Source organism: Muntiacus reevesi, chromosome 7 (genome assembly GCF_963930625.1).
Source record: "Muntiacus reevesi chromosome 7, mMunRee1.1, whole genome shotgun sequence".
In the NCBI taxonomy this organism is placed as follows: Eukaryota; Metazoa; Chordata; class Mammalia; order Artiodactyla; family Cervidae; genus Muntiacus; species Muntiacus reevesi.
The window spans coordinates 44,129,454-44,149,825 of NC_089255.1; the positions used below are offsets into that span (position 1 = coordinate 44,129,454).

At 39.0% G+C, this 20,372-nt stretch overlaps 1 protein-coding gene across 1 annotated transcript in view; it reads left to right on the plus strand.

The window, feature by feature from the left end:
• Positions 1–20,372, plus strand: part of CSNK1G1 (casein kinase 1 gamma 1) — a 155,857-nt gene that overhangs the window by 96,543 nt on the left and 38,942 nt on the right. The window contains 2 exon segments of the mRNA XM_065941866.1: positions 11,012–11,163; positions 12,486–12,720. Coding sequence (XP_065797938.1) covers positions 11,012–11,163; positions 12,486–12,720 — 387 coding nt within the window.

Here is a 20,372-nt window from a genome sequence, read left to right on the forward strand (position 1 = left end):
AGTCAAGCTCCAGAGCCTGTTCAAAGCTTGCTTAGAAGTCAGCACAGACCCTAAAGTTTGTGATACTGTTTCCTCCTTTTAATTCTAGGTTATACTTTACTTTTCTGTCTTTACAGGTACCTGTCTTACTTTGTACTTGCATGTTTCTCTTCCTCCCATATTCTCCAGACATTAAGAATAGTTTCGTGATTGCCCTTAGAAAATGCCTGTGGAAGGAAGGCAAAGGCAGGAGTCTCGGTGGCCATCATAGGACTCACCACAGCCCTCAGTGACTCCCCCTCCTTAACTCACAGTTTGTCAAGGGGAATTATAAAGAAGGAAGGTAACATTTAGCATCCTCAAAGCTATGGATTACTATGGAATGAAAGAGATGAGTTGTTGAAGTGAATTATTCCTGTGGGTTATAAGAAGGTGAAAAGCATGTGTTTACTGTATTATATTAAAACTCAGTGAATTCCTTTCCAATATCTCTCAGTGTCATTGTAAGAGAGAATATTTTCCTTAAATTCCAGTAACAGACTGCATAAAGATAATGCCTCACACCTATTATCAAAATAATCCTGTTGCTAGCTAAGCCTTTTTGTATTTGTAGCATATTTGTATCTGTAAGCATACTTAAGACAGAAACCAACAAAAAGATCAAGTTTTAACATATGTGAGTAATATTTTCTTCTCCTTTCAATGACTCCTAAGTAATTTGTGTTCCGCCCACTTAAAAGAAGAGTGTGCCAGCTCTGTGCCCCTTTGCACTCTTTTGTGCTTTCAACAGTCTGACACACTTTGAACTTTTCTCTACTTTTTTTTCCTCTTTCTTTATAATTTATACTGCTTTAATTCAATGTTTCTTACCAACCTGTAGAGTCTCTTACTAATAATTACTTTAGTCATAGTGCAAAGAGATGATATTTTCACTAGCAAGAACTCAGCATCAGCTGTGTCCATAACACTTTTGGTGAGTAATTTAAAGAGCCACAGAGTTATATAATAAAAAACATAGTCACTGCCTATCGGAAGGAAGACGTAATGTTTATTTTCATATTTTCTGTTAAGACATTGTACTACTCTCAAGGAGCTCACTAAGGTATGCAAGTAACTATAATGCACACCAAAACAATGGAATGTTCTTTTTTTAATTTATATATAAAATTATATGAAAGTTCTGAAGGGAAAAATGGTTTCTAATTATGGGTCACAGGGAAGACTTTTTAAAGAGGGTGATAGCTATAGAAAATTCTTAAAGAGATGGGAATACCAGACCACCTTACCTGCCTCCTGAGAAATCTGTATGCAGATTAAGAAACAACAGTTAGAACCCAACATGAAACAACAGACTGGTTCCAAATTGGGCAAGGCTGTACATTGTCACCCTGCTTATTTAACTTATATGCAGAGTACATCATACGAAATGTTGGCTGGATGAAGCACAAGCTGGAATTGAGATTGCTGGGAGAAATTATCAGTAATCTCAGATATGCAGATGACACCCCCCTTATGGCAGAAAGGGAAGAGGAACTAAAGAATGTCCTGATAAAAGTGAAAGAGGCGAGTGAAAAAGCTGGTTTAAAACTCAACATTCAAAAAACTAAGATCATGGCATCTGGTCCCATCACTTCATGGCAAATAGATGAGGAAACAGTGGAAAGAGTGACAGACTTTATTTTCTCGGTCTCCAAGATCACTGTGGATGGTGACTGCAGCCATGAAATTAAAAGATGCTCTTTGGAAGAAAAAGTATGATACACCAAGACAGCATATTAAAAAGCAATGACACTACTTTGCCAACAAAGATCCATATAGTCAAAGCTATGGTTTTTCCAGTAGTCATGTATGGATGTAAGAGTTGGACCTTAAAGAAGGCTGAGCGCCAAAGAATTAATACTTTCGAACCATAGTGTTGGAGAAGACTCTTTGAGAATCCCTTGGATTGCAAGGAGATCAAACCAGTCAATCCTAAAGGAAAGCAGTGCTGGATATTCATTGGAAAGAATGATGCTGACGCTTAATCTCCAGTACTTTGGCCACCTGATGTGAAAAACTTTCTCTTTAGAAAACGTGCTGATGCTGGGAAAGATTGAGGGCAGAAGGGGCTGACAGAGGACGAGATGGTTGTATGGCATCACTGACTCAATGGGCATGAGTCTGAGCAGACTCCAGGAGATGGTGAAGGACAGGGAAGCCTGACGTGCTACAGTCCATAGGGTCGCAAAGAGTTGGACACGACTGAGTGAACAACAGCACTGAGCATTCCACTTGGGTTAAGTACTGGTCTATACTTCCTGTATTAATCTAAACATAGGCCAGGTTGCCCTCTGAATTCCTAAATGATGTGTTTATTAGGCTTAAAGATTGACTACTTTGTAGTTCCATTAGAAAAATACTACTAATGCACCCTTTATAGAATCTTAACTTGTGCTTTTGTAAGGAAAAATATACTTTATTACTTGAGTTTATAACCTATAAACATCATCAGTGTCTTGTGATTGACCCTTAGGTTCATACACAGATTACATTTCACAGGATCTGTTGTTGTTGTTCAGTCGCTAAGTCATGTCTGACTCTGAGACCCCATGGAATGCAGCATGTCAGGCTTTTGTGTCCTTCACCATCTCCCAGAATTTGCTCAAACTCATGTCCATTGAGTCAGTGTTGCCATCTAACCATCTCATCCTCTGTCGCCGCCTTCTTTTCTCTTCAATCTTTCCCAGCATCATCAGTCTCCTATCAAAGTAGTGTTACCTGGTAGTCCTTGCTGTCATTCTAGATGTCCGTGGACGTTAGGGCACAGACAGCTCTATTCGGTCCAGTAGAAGAGCCTGAGAACTTCCCAGCGGCCTGGTGGTTAAGACTCTGCTGCCAGTGCAGAGGACACAGGGTCAGTCTCGGCCGGGGAGCTAAGTTTCCACCTGCTGCAGAGCCCCCCCCAAAAAAAAGAGTGTGAATCTTGGAGGCAGAGTGAGGTTGGTCTTGGCCCTGCCACTCACTGTATGACCTGAGCAAGTCTCTTCAGATGAATTCCTTACCCATAAAATGAGAGTAGTAATTCCTGTGTGCATTTGTTAGGATTAAATTGTAGGACCTATATAAAAACATTAATAAGCTTTAAAGCAGTTTATGGCCAATATACTTTTGTGATACGGGTGTGCTTTGAGTGGAAATTTCTTATTGTAGTGTTGTACAAATAATAGGGGGAAAGAGTCACCTGACTTTGAAATATCAGTGATAATTTGGATCAAAGGCTAGGAGACTCCTACAAACATGTTGTGGCTACATATGAGAGAGGAGATAACCTAGTGCTGTGGCTTTGGAAAGAAAGAGGCAAGACATATTCTGAAAAGATTTTTAAATACTCCCTGGGCCTAGGACAGTAGTGCTAAATGTGAAAAGAGTCCCAGCACTGGAGACAGACTAGGAACCAAAGAGGATTTAAACTTGGCAATGTGGCAACATATACTGAAATGTTAGATGTGCATGACCCTTGACTCAGCATTTCCTCTCTAAGGAATCCACCCTCAAGAGATAATGTGTATTCATGCCCCCAGATGTAAGCACAAGGAATTTTTACATATGTATATGTGTCTCTGTGGAGACATTTTCATTTTCAGTTGATGGAGTTCTAGCTTACTTAATTGAGTGGGTGGGGTAGGGGGAGAGAATTGCTTGGCCTACAGGACTGACCTCAGGTCACCCAAAGCCAGGACCAGTCCTTGATCCTCCAGTTTGTGATGTATTTGTCTGTCTGTTTCTCTGATTTCTGCTTTTTCTGTGTTGATTTCATTCTCAGATAAGTAATCTACCTATTCTCATGTGGTTGTCTCTGATAGCTTCAAGCAACGCTCCTTTCTGTTTAGTTATCAAGCAGGACAAAAATTGCTCCTCCTTCCCTACAGTAGTTCCACAAAGTCCCAGAGCCGACTCGCATTGTACCAGCATAGTTTAAGCACCTCTTCTTGACCCAGTTCCACAGGGGAGGAGGATAGAATCTTCTAAGTAACCTGGCTTGAGTTATATCCTTGGGGTGGCAGTGGAAAATGGCTTGACCCCACTTCACCCACAAGTAGTAACAACAAGGGACTGGTGCTTTCACCCCGGAAGAGTAAGTTGATGTTATCAGAAGAAGGAAGAAAAGAACACGTGAAGGAAGAAATAACAGCAAAAGCTGTTCACTGTAATATCTATTTCTGATAGGTACAACCTAAATGTTCATCAGTATAGGAAAACTTAAATATGATACATAATAGGGGGAGATAGGATATAGCTTTTAATGTACAGCTATATGTTGATAAGGAAAAATGTCCATTATATAATAGTAATTTAAAATGAAGTTGCAGAAAAGTATTTTTAATTACATGTCTGTGTATCATCTGTTATGTATGAATACTTTTTATTCATATGTTTCTGTACTACTTTTGGTTTGCTGTTGTACTTATTTGAAATTAGTATACATCACTTCTATAATTTAAAAAAAATTATGTCCCTCGTGGCCCCTTTTCTAGATAAGGAACTGAAATTGACAAAAATCAAGAATTATAGAAAGTTGAACATATGATACAGGGGTGTAAAATAGTATTCATGGAACTGATATAAAAATATTGGAGACCGAGAAGGTGGATAGGACAAATTAAGCTGCCTATGTAGGAAGGGAAAGTAACTTTACCAAAAGACATGTGGTTTAGGGACTTGGCTGGCCGTCTGGTGCCTAAGGCTCTGCGTTCCCAGTGAAGGGGACATGGGTTCGATCCCTGGTTGAGGAACTAAAGTCCTACATGTCTCTCAGTATAGCCAGAAAAAAAGAGTCTAAAACTTGGAGACAATTGTGTTTATATATTTACTTGGTATTAATTCTTACTCTGCCCTTATCTACCATATGCTTTGACCAGTGCTAGGCAGTAATAAACATAATTTAACACATAGTTAACATATAGTAATCAACTGCCTTCAAAAAACCTTCATACAGAAGGCAGATTCATGGACAAAGAAAGTGTAATGGGAGTTGGGCAGAATTGTCAGAAAGAGGTTCATTGTACTTTGAGTAGTCTGATTTTTTTCCTTCTTATTCCTTCTAAATGCTTGCTAAACTTTCTTAACTTTTCAGTTGCTATTGTTCAGGTGTCTGTTAAGGAGAGTTGATCATCTCTCAGCTTTTGAAACTGAGACTGTCTTTATAACTTAATCACAGGGATAAAGTGGTAAATTTTCAGAGACTGGGTCTTTTTATCCCATAAATTTACCAGTTCTGAACTGAGTTACTAGTCTTTTGGAAAAGGATCCCCCACCCTTCACTCCCACCCCCAATACATAACACACTTTTAAAACATTTTTTATCTTTGATGCAGTCTGCTACAGAAGAAATCTGTCCTGTCTTAGCCTTTTTCCTGATTCCTTTGACTAAACAAAAATTCGAAACCTGCTTTGAGTGGTAAGGCCTTTGTAATTATGTACATACACAACTGTATGTAATAGAGAAACTGTAAAAGCTCAATTTCTGTGAGATTATTCCTCTGCTCTTGCCTCTCCTCACCTTCTCTTCCACCATACAAATTTGAGCTCCTTTTAGCAGCATATGTCTAGTGATATTCCAGTTCCCAAGAGGCCCGTGAACATGATGGTTGTAAAACATTTTTCATTATAGACAAGACAAAATAATCCTGATTCTTTAATCCTGGGTCTCACTGTTTTGGTTATTACACCAGCAGTTTGAATAGATTCATATGTTGAACTGCGTCATATTGTAAAAAGGCATTTTTTTTCAGAGTCAGAGAAGTGAGACGGAGTCTGTTCTTTTTTAAAAAAGAAAAACACATGTAATGTCTCATGTTTTTGTGAGAATGCATGTTTTATTGTTTTAATATTTTCTGAGTTTTAAAGGGTATGCTTTCATTTTCTCCTTTCACTTCTTACGGAATATAATCATGTTTATCTGCCTATTCTTTCTGCTTTCTTGTTAAGTGAACTTATTTGATATTATTATTACTATCCCCATATATATAGTAATAATAATATTAAATTATTCTAGTAAATATTAAGAACATTCAGTAACTGTGCTAAAAGCCACTACCATTGGTGGAGCCAAGGACAGCTTAAGTTTGGAGAAAACTGCCCTATTTTCTTTAAAAATTAAAAAACAAACTGTATAAACAAAGGAAAGGAATTGCCCAGGTCATTATGTCCTTAAAGGTTTTTTCCCAACCCTGACTTTAGAAGATAGTCATCAACATATATGTACTTTTTCATAGAAATATTAATATAGATGTTACTTTTTTACATCAATATATTAATGTACATATGAGACTTATTTGAATTTGCTTCACAGCTAGGTAATTTAGTTTTTCAAAAAGAATGAAAGGCTAATTATTAGGCAATAATAAGATCAAATTACCAAAAGCTTCAAGGTGGTTCTATTTCAGTTCTCTGCCTGATGTGTATTTAAAAATATCTCTACTTAGGGTAGTTACTGTTCATAATACATTATGGAATCTTTTTAGGTAACAACTTGGATGATAAAGAAGCCATTATCCTTGATTTGGAGTGTTTAACCCAAGTTGAATTTATGACAGATTGAAAATTAGCTGTAGTGTTATATACCATGCTTCCTGTTCTGTGCAACTTGATATGTGTGTGGGCCAAATGTCCAGCAGGGGTTATAAGAATATGTTACTGATGGATGGAAAAGCTATTTCATAGTTCCCTGAGAGAATATACTTGATAACATCTGCAATGAGGGAATAGCCTTGAAGTTTTTCTTTGGAAGAGATTTAGCCTATGGCTAACGGTAATACAGTGAAATCTGTTTTAAATCCTTCAGAAGAGGAAAATTTGGAGTCTACTTCTTTAATTTTCAAGCTTTTATGCAGCTGACCAATTTAGGAAGAAGACCTTATTAGTGCCTTTATTTTCAGAGCAGACAAGAGGTTATACTACTACCTTAATTTCTAAAATACCAAGAATTGAGTGCATATCTACCTTGCCTACCTCCCCCACTTCATTTCCCTTTACCTAAGAATTATGTGCAGGAAGACCTTGTTTTCCACATGTATTGCATTTAAGACTTTGCCCTCATCCCTAGTCTTATTATAGGATTTCACACCATAATGTCAATTAATTAAAAATTTCTTAAACAATGAATTAGAGATGGCTCTGTAGAAGTAGAGTGAAACCTAATATACAGGATTTCTTATTTAAGTACAGCCCAGGTGATAAATCATTACTGTGCAGTCGTCCCTGACCAAAGGCGGATTTTTCTTGTGGGCCTGTGTCTTTCACCACCAGCACTGACCAGTTTGGGGGTAGTCATGTGTAAAACCAGACACAGATTGAAACTTGTGTGGGCATCTTTATCTGTACAGATAGTTCTAATAAATTAAAACTGCATCTTCCAAAGAGATTTTATACTCAATAATACCTAAGGAACTCCGGAACAAATCTTTCAAATAGCCTTAAAATGATTCCTTTCAAAAGGTATTGAGTCCAGTTGTTCTGATGAGAAAGAGCTTCTGAAAAAGTTTAGTCTGTCAGTGTTTTCCGAATTTTCATAATATATTAGCCATAAAGCAGCGCCCTTTATTTTCTACCCTCTAGATACAGAGTTTTCCAGCTGAGGTTGCACTTCTGAATTACCTGTGGAACTATGCTTATACCCACTACTAGAAATTCTGGTTTGGAAGGTTTGAAGTGACATCACTGTATCTGTTTTTTAAAGTTTTAGAGGTGTTTCTGATAGACACACTTTCAGTTGAGTACCACTACCAGTTACCATTACCAGCTTACATTTGAATTTGTACCACACATATTCTATGTAACATGGAGACAGGTTTCATTTATACTGGTTCTATGACTTTGCAAAGAAAAACCTGTAAGATAGCTAGAAGGAAATCTTAGCTATAATCAGGATTATAGATTTAAAAGAGAACGAGTCTGGGAACTTCCCTGGTGGTCCAGTAGTTAAGACTCTGCTTCTACCCGGTGGGGGGAAGCGGGGGACGCAGGTTCCATCATGGTTGGGTAACAAAGATCCCACGTGCTAGACAGCATACCCAAAAAAAAAAGAGAGAGAGAGAGAACCAGTCTCCTTCTCTTTATGGATGAGAAAGAGCAGAGAGGTGAAAGAATTTTCAGAGTTGGTAGCAGAACCAAATCCACAACTCTGACTTGAGTTCTTTGTACACTAGCATCTTGGACCTAGTCCATCTTTGAGAAAAGTCTTCAAGGCCAAAGCTCAGTAACCCAGAAGTTGTCTTGAGCATCCCAAATCCCAATGGGGTATTTTGAGATTCAAAGTATTTAATAAAAGGAGCAATAATACAGCCAACAGGAACTCCTCACATCTTTGAAATTTCTAGGCAGGAGTTACGAGTGACATTACTCACAGTTAGAAATTATAGACATCACCCAGAAAGCTTTTGTGGCTAAAAGAAGCTCTACAAAGGTAAACATGGAAATTTCTGATGAGAGATGCCTAGATTTGGTACTAAAGATTGTCAAGAACAAGATGACCATCTGTCTTATTTTTAAATTGATCCTTAAGTATTGGCAGCAGGTCTAGAAAATCATGCCAGTTTCATATTTCTACACAGGCCTGACTTTTAGCTTGTACTTCAGAGGGAAGATATTGTGCCTTGGTTTGCAATTTAACTAAATAAAGGAGTAGTATGTTTATTAATTAGGATTAGACTTGGTTGTTAAAAAGAATTCCAAAGAACAGTAGTTCAATCAAGGTAGAGATTGATTTTTCTTTTGGATTAAAAAAGTCCAGAGGGAAGGGAAGCCTTTCATTGTGTGGTTGCTTCCCAGCCATCAGGGATGGGTTCTTCTAATTTTGTTTCATCTGTATCTTAAATCTTCAAGGAGTCTGGTAGTTCTAGATGGCTTTTGGAGCTTCAGTCATCTCAAAGGCACATACCTCCAACTTGAGTCAGCTCCCTTAAAGAACTTCTCTAGAACCACCCTATCACAATTTCTGCTTCCATCTCACTTGCCATTCCTATTATCAAAGGAGACTAGAAGGTTATAACTAGGCGAGTTGCTGTTCATAAGAATTAGATATTTTGTTGTTAACAAAGGAGGGAATGGATATTGGGCAGGCAACCAACAGATCTGTCCCACCTATTTTGAAGAATATAATATTAGGAAAATCAATTTTCATCACATCAAAAGCTGTTATATAGGATGTAGCATTTAAAAGATCTCCAAACCACAGTCTACAATGTGTCTGATTAATTAAAGCAGTAAATCTCTATGGTAGTGTTCTGCTTTGGATTTCTCAGCAGGACTCATTGGGAACAGCTGTTAGGTTTTATATATTTTAAGTGAACTGAAGATGAGTTCTTAAAACAACAGGGGGAAAAAGACAAATTCTGTTTCCTTTTGGGGAAAGGGAGAATCAAAACAAGCACAGGGCAATTCAGTGGATACTTATGGGGCTAGCCAGAGCAAAGTATACTATAGTAGACGGTATGAGCCAGGAATGACCTGATAAAAGAAGTTGTCTAGTATTTAAATGGAATAAAATAGACTGATGCAGCACACAAAATAATTATAGATGCATATCATAGCAATGATTCGTACCAGTTCCAAATATACAAGACCTGCGCTGGAGAGAAGGACAAGCATATTGATTGGGTTATAGTTTTAAGGATTAGATATTGTCTCAGTTCCTTTGGGCTGCTGTAACACAACACAGAGTGACTCATAAACTCAGAAAATTTGTTTTCTCAGTTCCAGAAGCTATAAGTCCAGGATCACGATACCAGTGTGGTCAAGTTCTGCTGAAGGCCCTCATCTGGGTTGCAGACTGCTAACTTCCTGCTGTGTCCTCACATGGCTGCAGGGGCTAGGAAGCTCTGTGGGGTCTCTTTCTTAAGGTCACTAATCCCACTCATGAAGGCCTTGCTTTCATGATCTCACCTCCCGGAGGCCCACACCTCTTAAAATAATCACACTGGGCATTAGGTTTTCAACATACGAGTTTTGGGAAGGGGCCACAAATGTTCAGATCATAGCAGATATAATTACCTCTGCCAGCTTCCTACCTGTACAAATGAAAAGAGAATGTCAAGATGGAGAGAACCTTGTCATCTGAAAAACTCACAGGCAGGAGCATGTGGCGACCTGCAGCATTTATAGCTGTAGACCATGGTATACATAAGTGTATTAAGGGGGAAGTGTTCCCACTCAAAGGGCCAGATTTTTTAAAGTTCTGTAGTCTCATTCATGCCCACAGTTCACATGGTGCCATTTAGCACATATTTATTGATGTCTCATTTACAATACACTTTAAGGAGGAAATTCATTCACAAGTTGCCACTGAGATGAGAAAGTCTAAATTTTGGCTTCTTGTAACTATGAATTTCAAATCTGGGGAAAACCCAGCCTTGTAGTTTTATTCCTTTTCCTTTCATAATTACTTACCAGTAACCAAACCCAGTCTGTTGACTTTGCTCCTACTGAGAAAAAAACAGGAAGCTACAGAAACTCCCTAGGAGAAAAAGACCAGGCTGTGCCCTCTGTCACGTCACACCTTCAGTCTGAGTCTTCCTCGGAGCAGCAGTCACAAACAGCTCTATCTCCGTGTGGTTTTGGCAGTAAGCACAGAGTACAAATGAAACCAGCTAGTGCAGCAAGGTGTGTGAGCCTGGCCTTTTTGAGCTCACGATTCATCTTTTTGAAACTTGTGATTGTGTACAAAATTTTGGGCATCCTTGGTGGAGAATAGTTTATGCTCCAGTCCAGCAGTGGACCACGGACTATTCTCTGTCTAACGTAGTAGTGGGAATGCCTTTGGTATGAAATAACTGCTTTATTTTGAACATATTGTGCAATGACTTAGTCTTTCCCACACATTACCAGTTCCTTTTGAAACTGTCATGCTCAGTTTAGGTTCTCCGGTAGGAGCTATGAAAGAAAACAAAAATCTCACAAATTGTATTTCCTTTTTATCTGCTTCGTGCTGATGCAGCTGTGTCATATTTTGGTCTTTGTGTCCTCTCTCTGCACCCCATTTTCCCTCTGCTTTCAGGTGAAGGTCTCCCACAGGTGTATTACTTTGGACCATGTGGGAAGTACAATGCCATGGTGCTGGAGCTTCTCGGCCCTAGCTTGGAGGACTTGTTTGACCTCTGTGACCGGACCTTTACTTTGAAGACTGTGTTAATGATAGCCATTCAGTTGGTAAGTTGGCGTTGCTCTTCTGGCTAGGAATAGACAGGGAGGGGCAGGTCTCCCAACTACATCCTTGTGTCTCTTGGCATTTACCAGCTCTAGTGACACCTTGTGAATGTACATTCACTGGCTTGGTGGCGTTGTAGACAGCTGGCTGGGGCAAAAAGGGTTAACCCCGAGAAGTCACACTGTATTTGCCATTTGCTCTATTTTAAGAATTTGCACCTTGGAGCAATACTCTGCCCTTAACTGAAGTGCAAGTGGTATATAGGGAGAAAGAGGATGATTCAGTGACAATTGCTCAAATGCAAGTAACTTCTTGGTTGTTTTATTTATAGGTTTTATACACGTGACTGTAAAGTTTTGTCATGTCCTCCCTCTTTGCTTACCATCGCAAGAAGAGATGGAAGATATAACCCACTGCCCTAAAATCAGATTTCAGAGTTGACCAAGAACCTGCCTTAGTTCTCTGGCCTCTAGTTCTCACAGAGACCAACTCTCAGCACCTACCAAATCCCACACCAATACCAGTTTAAGGAACAGTTAAGACAGTTGCTTTGAGAAGTTTGTCAGCCCCTCCACCCAAGGATGTAGGTGCGTCTCTGTGGGTCTGAAACAGTGATGGTCTCACCCACTTTAAAGACTTGGAAATGTTAGAGAACTGATCTTGACTTTAGAGTCAAAGGTCAAATGCTCAAGCTCCCTTTCTATACTAAGCAAAAACGATTTAAAGGTAGAAATGAACTTAATGAAATTTGAAAAAATTTTTTATTTTGGGTTATGTATACTTTCTCAGAAAAACTATACTCCTACCTCGGCCATTAGTTAACTCTGTGATATTAGTCCAGTCAACTTCTCTGGGCCTCACTTTCCTTATTTCTGCAACAATGAGACCGAGTATAGGAAGTTGTGGGCAGGAGCTGAAGGAGGCAGTAGCTTCTGTCTTCAGAGGCCACCACTATATTCTTATTTCCTGCCTGGGAGTAATTCTTGCCTCTCAAATGCTTTCCTTCTGCAGTAACATAAAAACGTTAATTCTGTTCATCATTTGCAAGTTGTTACGTGAAGTGAAACTGTATACTATCATTTTAGCTTAACCACACTATCCTTTTCTCTTTTATCTTCATATTTGTCATGTATGTATTAGTATCAGAAAGTATGTTCTGATTTACAAGAATAAAGTGACTCTGAGTGGTGAAGAAATAAGTTTTATTTTAATTTAAGTAATTAAGTAATTATAACTTTGAGCTGATAAAAGAAAACATTTTGAAGTATTTTTATAATAAACTTCTTCAGAGTAGTATTTGTATCACTGTCATTCTTTCTTTTAGCTTTCCCGAATGGAGTATGTCCACTCAAAGAATCTCATCTACCGAGATGTCAAGCCAGAGAACTTCCTGATCGGTCGACAAGGCAATAAGAAAGAGCATGTTATACACATTATAGACTTTGGACTGGCCAAGGAATACATTGACCCTGAAACCAAAAAACATATACCTTATAGGGAACACAAAAGTTTAACTGGAACAGCAAGATACATGTCTATCAACACGCATCTTGGCAAAGGTGTGTTTATTTTCAGCTCCAAGAAAGAGGCAGGTTGTTAAAACACCTTTTTATTCCCAAAACACTTTTGTACCCACTGTGCATTACAACTTGTGATTCTTATTGCTTCACAGGGTAAGTGATGTTTATACTTGAGAAATTAAGATGGTAAGTCAGTGACTTTCTCCGTATCCTGTTGACAGCTAAGGATTTTTAATTCTTTGTTTCCTAATGCTTATTTTCTCAGCAGTTTGGATACTTTAATGACTGAATTAAGGTGATAGCATCTTGGTAAGTTTAGTGATGAGTTTGATAGCTACATATACATGGCCCCCTATATAACCTGAAAAGGCCATCAGGCTGATCTTCTTTGGAGAAGAGTACTTCATTAAAACATGGACCAGGCTTCTTTGTGCATAGTTCCATGACTCATTTTTCCAGGAAAAGCCTGTGTCTTATTCAGCAAAAATACATTTGCTTTTCCATGAGTCTTGAGTTTTACTCATGATAGACAATTTGGACAAATATTGCTAAAAGCTCTAGTCAAGGCAGAAGGCCTTCCATGTTAGAGAGACTAGTCCAAAGAGAGTATTTGTGAGAGAAGTGTAAGGAACAGTGGGAAGGCTTTGTTGGTAGGACTCTGGGCCTTCAGTCGGTTCTCCAGGAAGGCTTCCCTTTTTGTCTGTTTTATATATTGGGCTTTCATGGAAGATTCTATTTGAAGAAAAGGTATTAAGGTGATTGAAAAGACACGGTTGAAAATCACCACTCTAGAGAGTTGACATATAAACAGAATATTAAACTCCTAGACATAGCTCTTTATATAAGGTGTTTAAATATTAATGAATTAATTACATAATAAGTATTTTAAAGACTAATGTAAGCAGCAGCTACAAAGTTGCCTAATTGAGTACACTACTCAGAGATTGAGGTGAGGGTTCTAGTGAAGAATAAAAATGACATTACCAAGTGGTATGATACAACCTAAGTTGAAATGAATGCTGTCAGGATTTTTTTTGATAACTACCTGGATATTCTCACTTAACTAAATATAATAGTTTAAAATTAGACTGGAAGGTTCTCTGCCACTTTTTATTGGTGACACTTTGGAAAAGTATCAAACTTGTCCAAAACTTGTCCCTGAAACTGACCTGTAAATATAGAGTAATATTTCACAAGGATGTGTTGCAGGTTGAATGAGTGATAATGTATGTAACACGGTTCTGTTGCAGAGTGTTCAGAATTCCCTTCTTCCTTCCTTTTCACAAAGAGAGAGACTGTGGTGCATAGTAAAGTCATGATCATTTGGTTTAACTGACGTCTAGAAGTTGTTCCTGGGCTCAGCATTTGTGTTCTGATTTTATTATTCTTGTCAGGAAAAGCAAGAACAGATAAGAAATGTGTATTCCGTGTTGTTTGTATAAGGTACAATGTAATAGTTAAGAAAAGGGGATGTAAATTCAGGCTCTTTAAAATAAACTTGTATGGGCCAATAACCTTCCTCTTTCACCATCAGTTATCTCATCTGCCTTGAAATGTGTATGTTAATAGTACCTTAGAGCATAGGGTTCTTGAGATAATGCATACAAACTGTTTAGGATATTGCTTAATAATACTAAAGACTGTGTAATGGTAATTGCCATTTATTCAACAAAATATGTTTTAAGCATCTACTCTTAACAGATTGGGTTCCTCTATCTCTCGGTGTAGCTATTTCTGCTGGAATTTTTGAGTTTAGCTCCACATGTGGACTTCCTGAGTTCCAGGGTTTTTTTCAGGTCAGATCGAGCCTGTCACATATTTGTCTGTAATGTCCCCATTATAGAGAATACATGTAGGTGGTTGTCACATGCCCTTTAAACTCTCTGGCTATGGGCTCAAACTCAGAGAGGTTTCTGTAGGAACTCTAATTCTATTGGTTTTCAAATGTGTAGCTTCTTTTAAAAAAAAAAAAAAAAAAAGTGTAGCTTCTTTTATGTTGTAATGGAAAAAAGAAGTGTATCTTTTCAAATTGAACTGAAGAGAATTGCCTATTAATTTTGCTAGGGCACAAAACAAGGGAAGCACTAAACCTGACACTTAACTGCATTAGATTAGTCATCTTCCCACTGATTAAACCTGCCCATTACATATTCCTTAATATTTGAGGTTGGGGTGAGGACACTGGGTCATCTGGCTACTTTCCTTCAACGAAATATATTTGACCTAAAATCAAGCTTGCGATGCAGGTAAACTAAGCACATCTTTCTGACTGGTTGAAAGGAACCCTTTATCAGTTCAATTCAGTCACTCAGTCATGTCCAGCTCTTTACGACCCCATGGACTGCAGCACGGCAGGCCTCCCTGTCCATCGCCAACTCCCAGAGTTTACTCAAACTCATGTCCATTGAGTCGGTGATGCCATCCAACCATCTCATCCTCTGTCATTCCCTTCTCCTCCCGCCTTCAGTCTTTCCCAGCATCAGAGTCTTTTCAAATGAGTCAGCTCCTCCCACCAGGGGTCCAAAGTATTGGAGTTTCAGCTTCAGCATCAGTCCTTCCAATGAATATTCAGGGCTGATTCCTTTAGGATGGACTGGTTGGATCTCCTTGCAGTTCAAGGGACTCTCAAGAGTCTTCTCCAACACCACAGTTCAAAAGCATCAATTCTTCGGTGCTCAGCTTTCTTCACAGTTCAACTCTCACATCCATACATGAGTACTAGAAAAACCATAGCTTTGACTAGACAGACCTTTGTTGGCAAAGTAATGTCTCTGCTATATGCAATCTAGGTTGGTCATAACTTTTCTTTCAAGGAGCAAGCATCTTTTATTTTTTATTTTTTTGCAAGCGTCTTTTAATTTCATGACTGCAGTCACCATCTGTAGTGATTTTGAAGCCCCCCCCCAAAAATTAAAGTCTCTCACTGTTTCCACTGTTTCTCCATCTATTTGCTATGAAGTGATGGGACCAGATACCATGATCTTAGTTTTCTGAATATTGAGTTTTAAGCCAACTTTTTCACTCATCAAGAGGCTCTTTTTTTTTTTTTTTTTTTTTTTTAAGTTCTTCTTCGCTTTCTGCCATAAGGGAGGTGTCATCTTCATATCTGAGGTTATTGATATTTCTCCCGGCAATCTTGACTCCAGCTTGTGCTTCATCTAGCCTCACGTTTCGTATGATGTACTCAGCATATAAGTTAAATAAGCAGGGTGACAGTATAAAACCTTGATGCATTCCTTTCCTGATTTGGAACCACTCTGTTGTTCCACGTCCAGTTCTGACTGTTGCTTCCTGACCTGGATGCAGATTTCTCAGGAGGCAGGGCAATTGGTCTGATATTCCCATCTCTTTAAGAATTTTCCACAGTTTGTTGTGGTCCACACAGTCAAAGACTTTGGCGTAGTCAATAAAGCAGATGTTTTTCTAGAACTCTGGTGCTTTTTCAATGATCCAGCAGATGTTGGCAATTTGATCTCTGGTTCCTCTGCCTTTTCTAAATCGAGCTTGAACATCTGGAGGTTCATGGTTTACGTACTGTTGAAGCCTGGCTTGGAGAATTTTGAGCATTACTTTGCTAGCTTGTGAGATGAGTGCAATTGTGCAGTAGTTTGAGCATTCTTTGGCATGGCCTTTCTTAGGGATTGGAATGAAAACATACGTTTTCCAGTCCTTTGGCCACTACTGAGTTTTCCATATTTGCTGGCATATTGAGTGCAGCACTTTCACAGCATCATTTAGGATTTGAAATAGCTCAACTGCAATTCCATCACCTCCACTAACTTTGTTCGCAGTGATGTTTCCTAAGGCCCACTTGACTTTGCATTCCAGGATGTCTGGTTCTAGGTGAGTGATCACACCATCATAGTTATCTGGGTCATGAAGATCTTTTTTTATAGTTCTTCTGTGTATTCTTGCCACCTCTTCTTAATATCTTCTGCTTCTGTTAGGTCCATACCATTTCTGTCCTATATTGTGCCCATCTTTGCATGAAATGTTCCCTTGGTATCTCTGATTTTCTTGAAGAGATCTCTAGTCTTTCCCATTCTGTTGTTTTCCTCTATTTCTCTGCACTGATCACTGAGGAAGACTTTCTTATCTCTCCATGCTATTCTTTGGAACTCTGCATTCAAATGGATATATCTTTCCTTTTCTCCTTTGCTCTTTGCTTCTCTTCTTCTCACAGCTATTTGTAAGGTGTCTTTGCTTTTCTGCATTTCTTTTTCTTGGGAATGGTCTTGCTCCCTGTCTCCTGTACAGTGTCATATGAACCTCCGTCCATAGTTCTTCAGGCACTCTGTCTATCAGATCTAGTCCCTTACATCTATTTCTCACTTCCACTGTATAATTGTTATGTGTTTGATTTAGGTCATACCTGAGTGGTCTAGTGGTTTTCCCTACCTTCTTCAGTTTAAGTCTGAATTTGGCAATAAGGAGTTCATGGTCTGTGCCACAGTCAGCTCCCAGTCTTATTTTCACTGACTGTACAGAGCTTCTCCATCTTTGGCTGCAAAGAATATAAGCACTCTGATTTTGGTATTGACTATCTGGTGATGCTCATGTGTAGAGTCTTCTCTTGTGTTGTTGGAAGAGGGTATTTGCTATGACCAGTGCATTCTCTTGGCAAAACTCTGTTAGCCTTTGGCCTGCTTCATTCTGTACTCCATGGCCAAATTTGCCTGTTACTCCAGGCATCTCTTGACTTCCTACTTTTGCATTCTAGTCCCCTATAATGAGCATCTTTTTTGGGTGTTAGTTCTAGAAGGTCTTATAGGTCTTCATAGAACCGTTCACTTCAGCTTCTTCAGCATTACTGGTCGGGGCATGGACTTGGATTACTATGATATTGAATGGTTTGCCTTGAAAACTAACAAATCATTCTGTCATTTTTGAGATGGCATCCAAGTACTGCATTTCAGACTCTTTTGTTGACTGTAATGGCTATTCCATTTCTTCTAAGGGATTCTTGCCCACAGTAGTAGATATAATGGTCAATGTGAGTTAAATTCACCCAATCCAGTCATTTTAGTTTGCTGATTCCTAAAATGTCAATGTTCACTCTTGCCATCTCCTGTTTGACCACTTCCAATTTGCCTGGATTCCTGGACCTAACATTGCAGGTTCCTATGCACCATTGCTCTTTACAACATTGGACTTTACTTCCATCACCAGTCACATCCACTACTGGGTGTTACTTTTGCTTTGGCTCCATCTTTTCATTCTTTCTGGAGTTATTTCTCCGCTGATCTCCGGTATCATACTGGGCACCTCCTGACCTGGGGAGTTCATGTTTCAGTGTCCTGTCTTTTTGCCTTTTCATACTTTTCATGGGGTTCTCAAGGCAAGAATACTGAAGTGGTTTGCCATTCCCTTCTCCAGTGGACCACGTTTTGTCAGAACTCTCCACCATGACCCGTCTGTCTTGGGTGGCCCTTTATGATGTGGATGAAGCCTTTATGATGTGGTTGAATTTGTGTCCTCCTGGTCTCACTGGTATTGAAACCTTACTTCTTTGAAAATAAAAATAACCTTCATGAAAAAACAAGGGCATTGGGAAATACTGAATTGAACAAATGTGGAGTATTCAAAGAAATTTGGAAATAAAGCCTGGCTCTGTTTTTCATTCTCATTTTTTAAAAGATGTTTATGATTTAAATTGGGGCTTCCCAGATGGCTCAGTCGGAGAAGGCAATGGCAACCCACTCCAGTACTCTTGCCTGGAAAATCCCATGGATGGAGGAGCCTGGTAGGGTGCAGTCTGTGGGGTCGTGAAGAGTCGGACGCGACTGAGCGACTTCACTTTCACTTTTCACTTTCATGCACTGGAGAAGGAAATGGCAGCCCACTCCCGTGTTCTTGCCTGGAGAATCCCAGGGATGGCGGAGCCTGGTGGGCTGCCGTCTAAGGGGTCACACAGAATCAGACACGACTGAAGCGACATAGCAGCAGCAGCAGATGGCTCAGTCATAAAGAATCCACCTGCCAATGCAGGAGCCATGGGTTCGATCCCTGGGTTGTGAAGATTCCCTGAAGGAGGAAATGGCAACCCACTCCGGTATTCTTGCCTGGGAAATCCCATGGACAGAGAAGCCTGGTGGGTTACAGTCCACGGGGTTGCAAAGAATCAGATGCAACTAAGCACAAGCATGATGGTTTAATTTATCATAGATTATCTTTGAATTTTAGAGGTGGAAAATGACTGTTCATAGTATCTAAATCAATCAGTTTGTTTTCAGATGAGGAAACTGAGGCCCAAAAGGTGACTTGGCCATGCTTGATTTTGCATAGATTAATAAACTAATGGGAAGGAATAGGCCAAGACCTAGATAACCTGACTTAGGAACCATTATTTTTCTTACCATCCCATATCCCACAGCTTTTTTTTTTTCATGAGTTTCAGTATTTGAAAAGTTATTTTATTACTCATTCTGGTGAGTTTAAATGTGTTTAGTTTATTTTAGGGGGGGTTAATTTTTTTTTTTTTTTAATCTCATTTTATAATGGGTTTTGCTGTGAAGAAAAGTTGGGGTCATTTCTGGAGTCTGAACAATTACTCAAAATGTGGGGAGTTTCGCCCTCTAGTGCTCAACCAGCTAAAATGCAGCCATTTGTCCCTGGATTTTTTTTTTTATTATTAAGGGGGCCTCCTTACAGGAAGTAGATGTAAAAATAGAGGCGATGAGTAGGTTTGATACAGTGTGAGAACCTGCAGGGTGTGGTTTCTCTGTCTGCCCTGCTTTGTGGGAGGCCCCGGTTCACCCTGCTTGGTCTTTCTTTTTTTGTGTATCTGCAGGTTCTTTTAACAGAATCTGTTAACAAAATCTGTAGTCAAAAGCTTCTGGTGGTCTTGCTGTTTGACTTCGTTCTTTTAAGGATTATTTCGATTGCTGTGTATCAACTCAATTTTATTTTATTTATATCTCTTATCAGGGTGCTGCCCCTTCCCATTAAGTGACCGTATTTCCAAAAACTGCCTTCAAAGTACTATCTAGAAAGTTGCCTTTTCTTTCTTCATCTACACTGTAGAGTACTAGTCCCTCTTTTCCATGCAAATTTCCTATGATAGAGGCGACAGTTAAAGTATTGTGCTTTTGTATTTTGAGTTACCGGAGAAGCTTTTCCTGCCTCCCTGATTCTGTTGGGTTTTACTTTCTACACAAAGAAGACAAAAGTCAAGGTAGCCCCTTATTTTTACACCTCTCATTTCTTTTGATAAAGCCCCGAACTTGATTCTGAAAAATAAACACATAAAATGTCTGAGATGAATTATAATTGGCAAGTTAAAAGTGGAAGAATGTGCTATTTCTGTTGCCTGACAGCCAAAGAATGTATAGGATGTTTTCTGAGATGTACTTACAGTTTGTTAATTAACTATTCTGCAGTTCTTTATCATCCTTATCATCCCAATTTAAAGAAAAGAAAGCAAAATCCAGCAACTTGTTTTACATTCTAAGCTCCCTGAATGCAAGGATACTGGTTTATGTGTCCATAAAGTGCTCCTTAGTAACACATTTTAGGTCTTTCTTACGGTGGCTGTGGTACAAATGGAATGGAGCTAAGAAATATGCCTTGATGATCGCTTAGATTAAACTTAATTTTAAGTGTCAAATGAATAAAAAGCACTAGACATGTATGCTGGGCTTCTCTGGTGGCTCAGATAGTAGAGAATCTGCCTGCAATGTGAGATACCTGGG